The following is a 16,401-nucleotide window of genomic DNA, read 5'->3' as shown; positions in this document are numbered from 1 at the left end:
CACTAGAACATAACCATGCAGAATAAGAAAATTAGACCTCATACACCGAATGAGAAACTTACAGGGTCAAAAGACAAAAGTGGCCGAGAACCTTTCAAACAGTTTCCAGTCATCTTTAGTTCAGCTAGGGTATGAACTAGAAAAATTATAACAAAAACAAAAATAGCTATAACTTCAGCACAATTATTCTGCAAGACTAAATTTTCTCATAAAAAAATTTTAAGTGGAGTCAACTTACTATTTTGAACAAGAAATTTGGCAGATGGCCCATGAGGTGAATTTGAAAGCCTGAAACATACAAAGGAAGCTTTTCAACTAATCAGAACTTAGAATGTAATAAAGCTTACCACCTATTCAAAGTAAAAAGGAAAAATAAAATAGTTATAATAGTTATATACTTAATTTTCTTTAAAGGTTTCAAGCTTGGTGAAATCAAATGAGTTTGCTTTATTCTCCCCACTTTATATAAAATACCAAAAGAAGTCTATAACCCAAGAACGAAAAATAAATCCATTTAAACAAAGAGGTTCAACCAAATCTTAATACACTCTCTTACCACATATACAGATCCTGTTTTTTCTTGGCTTCAAAATAGATGCATTTATTGCAGTTTTTCATTTCACAGACCTAAATAAAACAAAATAGAGAAACATGAAGTAGGTAACACAAATGAGAACTAAAGTAATTCAATGTAATTAATATCTAAATTCCTCCAAAAATATTTATGCAGGTTAATAGGCTACAAAGGTCTAAATCTAGGTAAATTACTTAATCACAGAAAGAAACATTTAAAGTTCCTCTTTGACATTCTACCCAAGGTAAACTAGATGCTCTGCCTACTTCTTTGGTGGAAGTATCTATCCTATTCTTCTTGGCCTAGCATTTTAAAGTAATGGGTCTCACTTCTGATTACTTAAGAACCTCTTCTTCTGACCATAGTCCTGTGTACAAAGACTGAAAACAGATGCCCTAGAAATAAGTCATACCATAATTAACCTTACCAATCTTATGAAAATACAGTCCTTACAGAACCAAAACCATCCTTCGTAATGGTTATTTTGATTTTTAACTTTTTAGCTTTTTGATTTTAAAAATCACAAAATTTAAGTTTTTTTCCTCATTTATACTGTCATTTCTGGTGATATGGTTCCGTAAAATCACTAAGGGATTGGTAAAAGCAGAAGTACACAAAACATATTTCAAGTTGAATTGAACTTCAATGTCTTGAACATTTACAAAGTCATTCTTGAGAAATATATGGAAACTACAGGACTGAAGGCTTGTATCATTGTAGTATTCAATAACTCAAACTACCTAATAAAGTATTCCTAAACTTTAAACTACTTGAGACTTTAAACCTAACAACTTACAAAAATCTTAGGTCCAATGTTTTTGTTTCTTTGTTCGTAAAATAAACATGAGAATAGCAAGTTCATACTTCTATTTGTATGAAGTTCTGGACCTTCATACTTGCTGTTTTCTCTACCTAGAATGGTCTTCCACTTCCTTAAGTCCCTGCTCAAATATTAAGTTGAACATCATCCCTTTGGAAAGGCCTTTCTAGTCCAGAATCAGTTGTCGAAACCCTTACCCTGCTTTATTTCTCCTATCTTCACTTGAAATTATAAATCTTGTTTATGACCCATCTCCCTCATTAGAAAATAAGCTCTATGACAACAGGGTCATTGTTCTGTTAAATGCATTTTCCACAGCCTGTATTCTAATGCCATATTATAGCAGAAGTTAAAAAATCTGTGCTGAATGAATAAGAAGCATTTCTAGTAGTGAAAGAGAATTATCTTAAAACAATTGTCTAAATTTTGAAAAATTTGTTTAGAATGTAAGTTTAGTATCTTTGAAAATTTAACCTATAACTAGTTTTTAATACCTTAAGAGCAAATTCCACATGCATCACTGTTAATACTGGCAAAATGCATTTTACAATGTGGTTTTCCTATAAACATTTAAAAGGTTTTAAATTTTATTTTATATATGCTAATTGATAGTTCTATATGAGTACCTAATATGAATTTATCACTATATGAAACATGGGAGAAAAAAATGAGATATAATCCTTGTCCTCAGGAAATTTCAATATGCATTTTGAGACAAGACAAATAATTTAGAAATATTGCATACTAAAGCACTAAACTGATATAGTTACTACTACAAAAACTTAGAAGATAGGTTATTGAAGAGTTAATAAGTCACAAAACAATTTTTAAAAATCACTTAATATCTGACTGATTTTTTAAATGAGCAATTCTAGTGTTCTTAAAATATTTTACTGTAATTACTCTCTAAAATTACCTCATTAATCACAAATAATTTATCTTTACGATCCATTTTAGTATCTATAAAGAGAAAAAAGAAAAAGCAAATAAACAACAGATTTCAAAGCTACTTCAATCAAATAAATCACACATGCTATCTAGAAAATTAAGTATTATTACTCTACAGTTTAAAGATTTTATTAATTTTCAAAATGATGAGACCTGAAAACACCCAATCTTTTCAAAAAACTTGATTCTTTTTTTAAAGATAACTAGTAAGGAGATCTTAACCCTTGACTTGGTGGTGTCAGCACCACACTCTCCCAAGTGAGCCATGGGTCGACCCTTGATATTTTTTAAATGGAAAAAAATGAATAATTAAAAAATAGTCTTCAAGAAATGTAAATTATGGTTTAAGTAAATGTTTCTCAGATTCTAGGTAATCTATAAATCCCTTTCAAAAATGGAAAAATTCTCCAAATCAAAGACTATTTCTCAAGGAGCCCAGTTTAAAAAAACATTCACTTAAGAACCTAAAATCTTTTTTTGGGGTGGTTGGCCAGTATGGGGCTCTGAAACCTTGAACTTGAGCTACCAGCCAGCCCTAAGAAACTAAAATCTTAATCAATAAAAACATCTTTTAATTTTGAATCATAGTTGTCAAAGACAACTGATTTAAAAAATTGGTTGTGGATTATCATGAAAAAAGAAAACATAAGTTATAATTTCTCTTATTATTTTCAGAGATCTGAAGATATTACAGAAGATCCCAGTTTGAGAAGCACTGGTGTAAAAAACTAGTTACCTAAAATTAAAACCAAAAGTACCTGTAATACAGGCACAAAAACATGGCAACTGCCATGGCTCTAAACCTAAGACTAGGTGTTCTTCACTTGCCGGTAAGCCACCCCAATGCTAAAAAAAACCCAAAAAATTTGGCTTAAAGGTGCTTCAAATCCTACCCCAGGTCCATTAACTTTCTAATAAAAACAGTTAAAAACAAACAAACAAAAAAACAACTTAGAGAGCAACACATAGCAGCTCTGAATCATTTAAAAAAATAAACTGTCCCACCTATCTCATGACTTCTGGAAGCATTATAATGAAGTCACTCCTGGACCTTCGAGAAATTTTTCAATAATTTAGGATATCTGTTTAAGAAAGTACAGAAAATGTCTAATGAATTCTATAAAGAATTTCTAACAAAATGCTAATTGGAAATTTCAAGTGGCACTTGAAAGGATAAACTTCTAAGGTATCACAGACTGACCAATGAAGAGTAAATATATGAATAAGTATTAATATATAAATAGGCAAGTTCTAATAAACACAAATTTTTAAAGTACACAATATAAAGGTACCTGCTTTAGAATGAGGCATCAGCATTCTCAAGTCCTGCATTAAATGTCTTGTTCTGAAATTTATTCCTCTGGAAGAAAAGATAAGAATCCGTTCCTTATTTATCCACTTGCCCTAAAACAAACAAAATATTAAAATTTTAAGTCTCATATTAAGCCTATCTTGTTTTTTTTTTGTTTTTTAAAAGATGACCAGTAAGGGGATCTTAACCCCTGACTTGGTGTTGTCAGCACCACGCTCTCCCAAGTGAGCAAACCAGCCATCCCTACACAGGGATCCGAACCCACGGCCCTGGTGCTATCAGCACCACATTCTCCCAAGTGAGCCACGGGCTGGCCCTTATTTTTTTTAGAAATAGTTTACAAAGCTTCCAGGTAGCAAGTCAAACAATTCTGATCCCTTTTATTCAATCCTTCAGTAACATTCACAGACCATATCTGCCACCGAGAAATGCCCTTCTTGATTTCCTTTTTTGTTTTTCATGTGCAATCTCTCCAATTCCTCCTCCTAATCCTGAAAGTTCTTTCTCACCCTTCTAATTTTATTTCTGTTCTCTCCACTTCAGAGATCTCATTATCATTCCCACAGCTTCAACTGTCAACTCTACAGAAAGGTAAGGAATTCTCTCCGGCCCTAATAATCTAAGTATTTGACTAACACCTCAACTCCATAATACTAAACTCCAACTCCATAACCCAACTCCATAATACTAAACATTATCTTACACCTTATATCTGACAATTTTCCTTTTTTTGATGCTGTCACCATTGTTTCAGTCTCCCAGGCTTTGGATCTTCCATTTGCCCTTATTATAAACACTACTAAATGCTATCAATTTCCCTTTACAATAACTCTCATTTTCTCTTCGCAACAATTCTTTTTTTTAATGAGCTGACTTTTTTTTAAAAATTTTATTTAATTGAATCAAAATTGATTATACATATTTTGGGGGTTCAACATTGAGATATGTTGATCAACATTACTAGGAGATATATTGTTACAGATCATAATTATTCTTTATGCCCTTTGTCCCATCTCTTCTCATCCCCGTTCCTCCCCCTCCCCCCTCTAATTACCCTAGATTTCTTCTCTCCTTCTGAAAGAATAATGGTTACTCTGTTGATTTGTTGCCTAGATGATCTGTCCAATGCTGAGAGGTGTGATAAGGTCCCCCAATATTATCATAGAGCAGATGCTGCTTCTGTCACTCTGGAGTGTTTTGTGGAAAGAGACATCCTCTTCTTTTCTTAGTCTCTGCTGGTGACTCTTCTTGTGTGAATGCACTGGTGACTCTTCCTGTGTGAATGCACTGCAGTGGTTGGCAGACCATCTGCGTGGTAGCTATGGCATCTAGCTGCTTTCACAGCAGCCATGGTTATTGTGGTGGCTGTGGTGGGCCACCCACATGATAGTGATGTTTTTGGCAGGCCCCGAAATACTGGCGTGGTGTGCCTGGTTGTGGGAGGGGGAACCACTCCCCAGCTCTATGACTAGGGTCACCAGAAGGCCCCAAGGCACTGGCAGGGTGTACCTGGTTGTGGGAAGGGGGTCTGGTCGCCTTCTCCATTTCTTGGGTACCCAGGTGGGTCCCAAGGTGCTGGTATGGTGTGCCTGGTTGTGGGAAGGGGGTCCAGTCCCTTTCTCCATGCCTTGGGTTCCTAGACAGGCACCGAGGCACTGGCACGATGTGCCTCATTGTGGGAGGGGGGTCCGGTCCCCTTCTTCATGACTTGGGTCCCTGGGCGGGCCCTGAGGTGCTGGCATGGTGTGCCTGGTTGTAGAATGGAGGTCCAGTCTCTGACTCCATGCCTCCAGTCACAGGGCGAGCCCCATGTGCTGGTGTGGTGTGCCTGATTGTGGGTGGGGGTTCCAGTCCCCTTCCCCATGCCTCAGGTCCCCAGGCGGGCCCCGAGGCACTGGTGCGGTGTGCGTGAGAGGGCCCTGAGGCACTGGTGTGGTGTGCCTGGTTGTGGGAGGGGGTCCTGAGTGGGCCCCGAGGCACTGGCATGGTATGCCTGGGTGTGGGAGGGGGGTCTGGTCCCCTTCTCCATGCCCCAGGTCACCAGAGGGACTCCAAAGTGCTGGCGTGGTGTGCCTGGTTGTGGGAGGGGGGTCTGGTCCCCAGCTCCAAGCCTCCAGTTCCCAGGCAGGCCCCAAGGTGCTGGTGGTGTGCCTGGGCCGGAACTAATTTTTTGTCCTTTGCTTACTTCTTTTTCTTTTCTTTTTTGCCGTTTTGTGACCGGTAAGGGGATCGCAACCCTTGGCGTGGTGTCGCCCGCACCGCGCTCAGCCAGTGAGCGCACCAGCCATTCCTATATAGGATCCGAACCCACAGCGGGAGTGCCGCTGCGCTCCCAAGCGCTGCACTCTCCTGAGTGCACCACAGGGCCGGCCCCTTTGCTTACTTCTAAAATGGGGGAACTTCCTGTGGGAACCAGTACTTGAGCTGTGTGCTTGAGCTAAATTGCGCTTTGCTGCAGTTTCCCTAGGGAAGGCTTTTTGTGCAGCTTAGGGTTTAATGGTTAACCTCATCCGTACTTCCGGCTCTCCAGAGACCTGGTGGATCTGGTTTGTGTAGAAACTCTATCTGGGCCTGAGTTTTTTCATCAAATTGCACCCCATGCAATTCTGCATTCCTGACCAATCTCCTCTGAGAGGTCCTGTCCCTTGCGATGACTCACTGGCCTCTGAATGGCTCCCTTTTTTCATTTGTTCTGGCTCCTTGCTCCTGCGTGGGTCTTTAGGAAACCTATTAGTGGTCTTGCTATACTGGGGGCTGCCAAGGCCCCCTTCTCCCCTGCCACCTCCAAGTAACTCCATCTGAAGGGCACAGCTGCAGCTTCTGCCAGCTCCATGGATGAGCTCCATGTGCTCATCAGTTTCAGCATTAAAGGGGCTGTGGCCCAAAATACTCAGAGCAGTTTTTTCTCTCTCTCATCATGGTTTCTCCCACCTTCATGAACTCTGTAGCTCTCTCCTCCTCTTCCCGTGAGCTCCAGCGGCCCCAGCTTGGCTGATGTTACATTTTTATAGTTGTAAATTGGTTGATTTGTGGGAGAGAGTGACACTAGGAACCGTCTATTCCGCCATGTTGACTGGAACTCTTTGCAACAATTCTTAATCCTTCCTTATTCACATTCCCTTATTTTTTACCTTATATCAACTGCAAATCTCCTAAATGGCTACCACCTCCAGACATGAAGTCCTCCAACAGCCCCAATGGCACACCAGCACCAATCTAATCTTTTTAAAGCACTGCTCCAGTCACAACTTTACCTCCCAGGGTGTTCTGAGCAAAGTCCGAAATGACATGGCTTTAATGTTGGATTCTAAAATACACTTTCATTTTTACATCACTATTGCCCCAAACCAACCCTACACTTTACACTTTTTAGACTTTCAGTATTTCTCCACTTTGACACCTTTGATCAGTCGTTTTTTTCTCTCCCTCGGACTGTTCCCTGTGAGATCCAGCTGAAAGGCTAAATCCTTCATAATTCCTTAAATTATTATTCTAGAGTAAAAGTAATTATTTCCTGCACTTCTACAGAATGTACAGTATCATAGTGTGACTCATTATAGATACTATACTTCTTTCTAGCTGTTTAAAGGAAGAGAAAGCACTAACATTTACTAAGAATCTAATAGAAGTTCAGATTTTTTTTCACAAAAAGTATATATTTTCTTCCTCTTAATCTGCAGATGAGAAAAAAAAGCACGGAATGTCACTGTTAATAGCAGGGCTAGAATTTACATTTATCTTTCATTCTTCAGCGCTCATTCCTTTCTTAGAGCTTGCCATCGCACCACAGAGGGTCATTTACTCATCGCTTACAACGCGCTAGAGTACTGCCAAGGGCAATGGACATAGAAATTAATAAATCAACAGCAATCTTTGTCTCCACAGTACTCTGTCTAACCTAAGCACCTCTTAGTTGAATGAAAATTAACTCCAACAACTTGTGTTCACCTTCTTGTAAATAAAAACCAACATATATGAATTCTTAGCTTCCTTCTAAACGCCAACATTTCAGGAAAAAGAGGTCACGTTCTAGTCACTTTTGCAATCCCAAAGCCAGAGGAAGCCTAACTTGGTACAGTGTATAGCACATTGAAAGTCTGTTGAGTACATACAGGTAAAGCTCATACTATTTAGTCTAGTTTTCATTATCCCTTGAGTTAAAGATCTGACCCATCACGTCAGAGTGAAAGTCCCCAGCACATCATTATCCCTTGAGTTAAAGATCTGACCCATCACGTCAGAGTGACAGTCCCCAGCACAGCAACTTTTTAAAGGCTCGCATAATAAGCTTCAAGATCCCTGTCAGTGGCTGACTATGGCTGAATAACTGAAGAGATATACTCACTAGCCGTAACCTCCCCGCCCCAACAGAAAACAAACAAAAAAGCCCATTAATATCTGGAAGACGGGACACTGGAGCTGAGTAACCCCTAAGGCGCTTCCTGTGAGCCGGGTGAAGGTTCTAACGCCCGCCGCCTCCAGGAGGGTGGCCACGTGCACGAGGATTAGATGTAAACACTGTGCCCAGTCCGGCCGGGAAGACTGCTGAGACAGATCTCCGGTGACACCCAGAATACCCCGAAATTAGCAGAGCTGTAGTGGGTCGGTAGACCCAGGGAAGGCGCGTGGAGCCGCCACCGCGGATGGAGCCCGAGAGTATGCCCTTCTACCTTGCAAACGGGGCCTGGGATACGGTCTCTCTCTTCCTCCTCCACTTCCTCTACCATGACGCGCGGCTTAGCTGACGGCCCGGCATCTTTCCCGTTTCTTTTTGGCTTCTTCGCCTGAACCGCCGAGCCTCCACGCCGTTTCCTCTTAGTTGCAGCCATCTTGCTTCCCCACCTTCGCTCTCCGCCGTTCTTCCGGTCCTGCCGCTCGCTCCTCTTTCCGGTCTCGGTGGCGCCGCACGCACGGCGCTCTAGGCCTCCTCCAACTCTGTGGTGACGGTGGCCGACGTGGGAGGCCGTTCTGAAGAGTGGCGGGAGCGGCTGCGCTACCTGCCCAGTTTCCCGGGGGTTGGCTGGGAAGGGCTCTCCGACGTCCGGACTCCGCCGCAGAGGTCGGGTTTCCGCGCCCCAGGATCCCGAGACTAGTAAGCGGAGGCTGACCCGCGGGCGGGCAGGTGAATGAGGTTTTCTGGGACTCCTGGAAGATCTTTGAGGACTCGGGCCCGCCCCCATCGCCTGTTCTCTTATAGGCAAGGTTGGTGGCGCGGAGCCGCGCATACCGACTGTGTGGGGAGACGTAGCCCCAGTTTGGAATGGCGAACCTGGCCCTAAAGGGAACTGCGGTGTCAGTTACGTATTTTCATTCTTCACGAATTTTCACGTATTGCTGTTCTCACAGGGAAGGCGGGGAAACCGTAGCTTAGAGAGGTCGTTCAGTGGTAGAGGCGGGGTTCGGCCTGGTCAGCCGAGGTCAACGGTCAGGCCCCTTGCACTCCTCCTCAGCGCTGGTTGGGGTCTCCGGAGCGTTGATGGGACTTTTTATTGTCAGATCCCGTCAGGTGTGTCGTGTTCCGCGGGAGCAGGCGCTGGCCCCTGGAGCATCCCTCGGGACCGGACGTGCGGTGGACGATGCCCCTTCTCACCCAGCACTTCCAAGATGAGAATGATCAGTACAGCTTAGTGGCCAGCCTGGACAACGTTAGGAATCTCTCCACTGTCCTGAAAGCCATTCATTTCCGAGATCATGCCACGTGTTTCGCTACTAAAAATGGAATCAAGGTTACAGTGGAAAACGCAAAGTGTGTGCAAGCGAATGCTTTTATTCAGGTATGGAATTAGGCACCTTTCATCCTGTGACATGATATTCTTCACCCAGTTCAATTAATTTCAACGTTCTTAACAGACATGATTTAAATTAGAAAACGAAATGTCATTATTTGCATTCTGTTTCTCTCCCGGTAACAAATTCGTTTCCCATATTGTTTTATAGAGATAATGATTAATCATAATAATGACTAAAGTTTATTAAGCTAAACGTATAGGTTCACAGAAGTAGAGAGCGAAATCGTGGTTACTAGAGGCTGGGAAGGGATACGAAGAAGTTGGTTAGTAGGTACAGAATTACAACTAGATAGGAAGAATAAGTTCAAGTATTTTATAGTAGTCCCAGGTGTCTATAACTAACAATCATTTATTGTATATTTTCAAGTATACAGTACATGAAAGGAGTTCAAATGTTCTCCACAAAGAAATACATGTTTTCGGTGATGGATATACTAATTAGCAGGATTTGATCATCACATAGTATACATGTATTTAAATATTACTCTGTACCCCATAAATATGTACAGCTATTGAGTATCAATAAAAAATAAAATTAAAAAAAGCTTGAGTAACAGGCCAGGCACTCTTCTGTGTAAGAATTAACATATTTAATTCTTACAGTAGTCCTTTGAGGTGGGTTGTGCTATTATTCCCATTCAACATGCAGGACTGAGGCACAACTTAAGTGATTTGCTAACAGTCCCACAGGTGGGAAGTGGCTGACTTGGGATGAGAACTCAGAATGTTTGTTTCCAGAGTATATGCCCTTTACTACTACAATATTACTACCATTCTATTATTTCCTTTTCTTGGTTGTAATAGATTCTCTTACAAAGTAATATTTGTATGGTTTGGATAGTATTTCAAATTCAATTCAACACCTTTTTAACAGCTAAGTGCACAGTATGATCTCAGGGATGAAGGTATAAATAAGACATGGTTCTTGTCCTCAAAATAAATGGATAATTTGTATTATCAGATTGCCTATTTTCCAAGTGATTTTAGCAGTACTGATGGGCACAAAAAGAAGACAAGGGAGAGTCACTTGGGGGATAGCTTTAGATCTGGGAGTGGAGAGAAGGATCCTCCACAATGTTTTACATGGGGCCAAAATCAATGTTACACTTTTAACTATTCAGTAATATTGTTCTAATGGGTAATGGTTGAAAAAACTGTTTGATTGGTAGTCGGAAATTATTCTCATGGGGTTTGCACAGTATTGTTATTTTTAAAACATATAGAGTGGAATCTGGAACTTTATATGTGAGTTTTCCTCCTTTTATATAATCACATTTTCATGTTTAATTTTTTTGTAGGCTGGGATATTTCAAGAATTTAGGGTTCAGGAAGAGTCTGTTACTTTTCGAATTAATTTAACTGTCCTTCTAGACTGTTTATCTATTTTTGGATCAAATCCTATGCCAGGTAAACCATTTTATTATCATTATAAAGACAAAAACATTATACAGAATGATCGGAAAAATACAGAAAATTATTTAGAATATAAATATTTCTTTAGAATATTAATTGGCAGTTCATTTTTTAATGGTCACAGCCATGGATTCTGACTTCACAAGGTCAATAGAAAGTTACAGTTATTGTCATATTTGTAAAAGTATTTACATTCATCTTTTTTTAGTTTACAAGGCTTTGGGGATTTTAAATTTGAACTGGCCAAAAGAATACTTTGAATATGTCTTAAACATCTTTAACATTGTGAAATATGTTTTACTTGCTTCTTTTCCTAACTTGTCCAGAATTATGCAGCTAGTTAGTGGCAGAGAAAAACAGAAACCAATTCTCCTGATTCCCAGTTTATTGTGTTCAAAATGTTTGCTTTTTTTTTTAAAGCCCCATTTATAAGTTACAGTCGTGCTATATAAGGACTTTCAGTCAGCAATGGATTATATATGTGAAGTTCGTCTCATAAGATTATAATACAGTATTTTTATTGTACTTTCTCTATGAACAGATATATTTAGATACATAAATACTCCATTGTGTTACAGTTGCCTGTAGTATTCAGTACAGTAACATGCTGTATAGGTTTGTAGCCTAGAAGCAATAGGCTATACCTTATAGCCTAGGTATGTACTAGGCTTTACCATCTAGGTTTGTGTAAGTACACTCTGTGATGTTCACACAACAAAATCACCTAACGATGCATTACTCATAACATATCCCCTTCGTTAAGCGACACATGACTGTATGTCTATTTGCCAAAATACCTTCCTTTAAAATATTTTTAAAAAATTTTTAGGGAGTTAATTTTTAGAATGGTGAAATTCAGTTGCAGTGGATATAAAACTACAGGGGATCCCCAGAAGAATGATTTTAGTTCATAGGAAAGTAACCTGGAGATTAGCTAGGGAAAATTCAGGTACAGTTCTCCAGAATATATATTTTAGTTTTGCGCTGACAATTCCACTATAGTTAATTACACATTTTCTAATGTGCTGTTCCCCAGCTGGTTTTTGATGAAAGCATGCCTTCCCCATTCCTCACTGTGGTTCTCTATCCCATAAGTGGAAGGAGCTAGAATATTATCATGTTCCTCCTTCCCTCTAGTGGTTTGCAGTGTTAAAATTCACACCACCATTAACCACCCTCTCTTTTTCTCCCATTTTGATCTTAAAATTTGAGGAAATATAAAGAATATCTCCCATTAGGAAAGGTTGGAAGGATCACGGTGAATAAATACACTGATTATAGTACAGACAATATCAAAGCAATGCACTGTTGCACAAATTGAATCTTTAAGAAATAGCATATCCTGTTCTGCAACAATTCTCTTACTTGCCATGTTGGTTCATGTAGATTCTCCATCCTGAAATTGCATGTATATAAAATCAATAAGCTATTTCTGGGGTGTTTTTGGCAGGATGAAAATGATTTCAGAGAGTTACATTTTGTTCTGGTTCCCAATTTTCTTATACTTATTTTTGGAATTATCTACACACAACCATTATCAGAGAAGATGTAATACGTTCTTCTGAGGAGATACATATATGCTAGAAATTGGGCAGGATGAATTATTCTTGAGGAATTTTATTTACCATTTTGAGGAGAAGCTGAACCCAGAGCTGTAAGTCTAAGCCCAAAGTATGATTTCTTTCCATTGCAGGGACTTTAACTGCACTTCGGATGTGTTACCAAGGCTATGGTTACCCTTTGATGCTGTTTCTGGAAGAAGGAGGAGTGGTGACTGTCTGCAAAATCAATACTCAGGAGCCTGAGGAGACTCTGGATTTTGATTTCTGCAGCACCAATGTAATTAATAAAATTATTCTGCAGTCAGAGGGGCTCCGTGAAGCATTTTCCGAGTTGGATATGACAAGTGAGATCCTCCAGATTACCATGTCTCCTGACAAGCCTTATTTCAGGTACCTGAGAGCAGTGCATTTACAGTTAATATAAATTAATTATATATTATCTATAATATATATTATGATCAACATATTATATATTATATATAATATAATATGTTAATTATATTAATATATTACATATTATAATATATTAACATATATATAATATTTTTTATATATGTTAATATATATTAATGTGGTTTGTACTCCATTTCCTCACTTATACATTTGCTTATGATGTGGAATTTTTATTATTCAGGTTCCTAGAATTTTCAGAACTTGACAGAGCTTTTACTCTTACCTTATAAGAAACTTAAGACCCAGGAAGATTAACTATAGGATTTCATAGTTAGGTAGTGTTGGTTTCTAGATGAGAAGCCCAGTCTCCTAATTCATAAACTAGTGGTCTTTTCATTGTTGTACTACTTACTGTTGTAGAGCAGGTTACGTCATGAGGAAAATTGGGTTTAAATATTTGGAAAAGGTGTTTGTATTATATGATATCTTTTTCTCATTTTTTTCAGGTTAGTTCAGGAAGCAAAAGGAAGTAGATGTTTGCTCTATGTAGTTCGTTCACTCAGTATCTATTGATCACCTACTGAGTGCATGTCCATCTTATTAAGAACCATGGGAGCAACAGCTTAAAATCAAGATGAAGAGCTATGTGAAAATCAGAGAAGGAACAAAATTGCTAGCCATTAAGTACCAAAATAATACACATAGATACTTTGGAAACAGTACATGAGTACTTAGGGAAGACTGGTAGGCAATTTTCATCAGAAATCCAGTGTCAAAAACTATCAAGCTGCTCCAATTTTGACCCAACAAATTATAAAATGGCAAATCTGTTTTCAGGATTAGAATCAGTTATTGATACTAACAATTAAGAGAAAACATTTACATATTGCCTTTTGAAATATTTCAGAATATTAAAGAGCAAAGGAGCTAAATACATAGGAAATAAGAGGTATAAGTTGCTCTTTTTATTCCTACCTTAAAAGAATTGCAGACCCTTCTCATGGCATTAAGCAGTTAAAAATTTAGCTCAAGGTTTGTTAAAATGTTAACCAAAATGGAAATCAATGAAACTCTACTTAAGCACTGGTGCGAATTAAAATTCCAGGCACATAAGCGGTATTTCAGAAGGTCTCCTAAATGATCTCTCTCAGCATGTGTAACTAGGTGGGTCATGCTGTCTTTCATTCCAGGATGGGAATGATTTGGTGGTGGGGAGGTGAGCGTTGAAATCTTTTTCTGGATATATTAAATTTGAGGTCACTGTGACACTGAGGAGAAATTGAATATATAGTTATAGCACTCAGAAGATCATTCTGGACTGGAAATTTAGATTTGGGAACCATCACCATGGCTAGGCATGGATGAGATGGCTCAGAGAAGAGTTATGTTAGAAGAAGAAGAAATGGCAGACCCTGTGGAAACCAACACATGGAAAATGGAGCATGGAGATGGAGCTTGGGAAAAACCAACACCTGCTCTTATCACTGTGCTCATGTAGTACTTGTCAACATGCTAACCCCATAGCAAATGCTCAATAAGTTCTTGCAGATTAAACAAACACATCAACATTTATAAATTTGTCTCCACACAACTGCTGATATTACTTCGTGAGAAAAACCATAAAACAGCTTTAAGAGCAGACCAACTAAGATACAGAAAAGCCATAATTGCCTGATCTGGCAGTAGAGATTGGGAACAGGACCTAAGACTTGCATATGACTTAGATCAGGGTCTTCCATCGCTTCTTAATTCTCTTTCCTGTTATATATTTCTAACTTAAGGATGAGGAAGCATCGTTATCAGAGTAAGTACGGTAATGAAATTGAGGCAAGCTCCCTCACTCCTTTTGTGACTGATTTTCTGCAGAGCTGTTGATTAGTTGCTAGTTGCCCTGTACTCCCACAGCATCTCTTGGGAACCTTTATTATGGTGCTTGTTATCATGTTGTTATAAACATTTTTTTACGTATCTGTTTCACTCACCAGAATGAGCTTCTTAAGGAAGTGCTTTCTTTATTTGGATCCTAATGTGGCTTATTTTTGGACCAATGAATAAATGAATTGCTCATTTTCTACTATAGGTTATCTACTTTTGGAAATGCAGGAAGTTCCCACCTTGACTATCCTAAAGATTCTGATTTGATGGAAGCATTTCATTGTAATCAAACCCAGGTCAACAGGTCAGTTCTTAATATAAAGGTTGCCACTGGTGATGAAGTTGAGGTTAAATACCAGATTTCTATTAAATAAAATTTTCAATCTGTTAATAAAAATGCATAGTATTATTAAAGAATGAATAGTAGGTTGCTGGATTTACTTGGGGATTTGGGTTTGTAATAGTGGATGAATAAGAAGAATCAAGAGGAAATATTAGAAAATTGGATGAGTATTTGATTTTATTCTTATACTTGCTACTTAGTAGTTCTTGGCTAAGTTTTGTCCTTTACCTGGAGTTATGAGCATTAAGTTATGTATATTAAGTGTATTGAAATAACAGCTTTTTATTTACTCTTCTACAGATACAAGATTTCTTTACTAAAACCCTCTACAAAGGCATTAATCCTATCTTGTAAGGTATCGATTCGGACGGATAACCGAGGATTTCTCTCATTACAGTACATGATTAGAAATGAAGATGGACAAATATGTTTTGTGGAATATTACTGCTGCCCTGACGAAGAAGTTTCTGAGTCTTGAGTGTGACAATTCACTGTGATATTTATATGTACATTTATGATAGGCTAAGTTCTCATTCTGAGTACTGTACTCTTCATAATTTTTTAGTGGATTTTCTATAAAGAAGTATGGAGAAGTTAGGAGCAAGGTCCCTGTACCTTAATAGTTGCTATGTACTTTGTAAATATATGTTTTCATGCAGTCAGAGATTATCCAGTATTGGACTGTCCTGTGGTTCTGTCTCTTGAATTCATGGGAATCATTGTGAGCCAAGATGAATAAACTGTAAGTTCTATTCTGTTTAAGGAGAACATTTCAAGAGTCTAAAGATTTAAAGTTTGATGAAGCCATATCTGAAATATTCTTTTATTTATTTCCTATTAGAAAAAGCAAAGGCATATGGGCATTGCTTATTAGTTTAGTGTCGTGCCCAGACCAACAGCATTAGAATCACCTGGGTTGTCAGAAGCTCTGGGAATGAGTCCAGCAACCTGTATTTTAACAAGCTTCCACCAGTAATTTCTTATGTATGCTAAAGTTTGGGAACTATTGTTTTAAAGGATACCATTTTTTTTGTTTGTTTGTTTTTAAATAGCATTTACTTGCATTGAAGTGATTGCTTTTACATGTGACTTCTTTGCAAACACTCTGAAGTTGAGGTATCACCAAATAACTGTGAACAATTCTTTATATGATTTATTTTTAAAGTATACTTTTTAAAGACATCTGTAAACAGGATATAGAACAGTCATCAGAGTTACAGATTTCTTTCTTGTACTCAAAACTGTTCAATTAAGTAAGTACTTATTAGATACCTTCCATTTGCCTATAAGAGTTTCTTGATGAAATCAAAGTGTAGAAAACCAGTTATTAAATGATTTTGTACTTTCCTGAGTAGTTTTCACTGAAATAATT

General features: G+C 38.5%; 2 protein-coding genes across 4 annotated transcripts in view; one reads left to right on the top strand and one right to left on the bottom strand.

The window, feature by feature from the left end:
* BRIX1 (biogenesis of ribosomes BRX1) overlaps positions 1-8,512 on the bottom strand; it is an 11,301-nt gene extending 2,789 nt beyond the window's left edge. Inside the window, exons 1-6 of the mRNA XM_063086502.1 lie at positions 8,325-8,512; positions 3,635-3,746; positions 2,311-2,354; positions 557-627; positions 239-288; positions 63-136 (exon numbers count right to left, since the gene is read on the bottom strand). Of these exons, the coding sequence (XP_062942572.1) occupies positions 63-136; positions 239-288; positions 557-627; positions 2,311-2,354; positions 3,635-3,746; positions 8,325-8,483 (510 nt within the window). The 5' untranslated portion in view covers positions 8,484-8,512. The remainder of the gene's footprint in view (positions 1-62; positions 137-238; positions 289-556; positions 628-2,310; positions 2,355-3,634; positions 3,747-8,324) is intronic.
* Positions 1-16,401, top strand: part of RAD1 (RAD1 checkpoint DNA exonuclease) — a 24,211-nt gene extending 7,810 nt beyond the window's left edge. The window contains exons 2-7 of one of the 3 annotated variants that reach the window (XM_063086505.1): positions 4,198-4,245; positions 9,151-9,428; positions 10,742-10,850; positions 12,550-12,808; positions 14,892-14,990; positions 15,330-16,401. In XM_063086505.1, coding sequence (XP_062942575.1) covers positions 9,231-9,428; positions 10,742-10,850; positions 12,550-12,808; positions 14,892-14,990; positions 15,330-15,507 — 843 coding nt within the window. In that variant the 5' untranslated portion in view covers positions 4,198-4,245; positions 9,151-9,230 and the 3' untranslated portion in view covers positions 15,508-16,401. Of the gene's footprint in view, positions 1-4,197; positions 4,246-8,632; positions 8,777-9,150; positions 9,429-10,741; positions 10,851-12,549; positions 12,809-14,891; positions 14,991-15,329 lie in introns of those variants that run through there. The other 2 variants (XM_063086503.1, XM_063086504.1) reach the window with 2 other exon arrangements.

Source organism: Cynocephalus volans, chromosome 2 (genome assembly GCF_027409185.1).
Source record: "Cynocephalus volans isolate mCynVol1 chromosome 2, mCynVol1.pri, whole genome shotgun sequence".
NCBI lineage: Eukaryota > Metazoa > Chordata > Mammalia > Dermoptera > Cynocephalidae > Cynocephalus > Cynocephalus volans.
The sequence above is the reverse complement of the archived record's forward strand: the minus strand, read 5'-3'. Positions and strand labels throughout refer to the sequence as shown.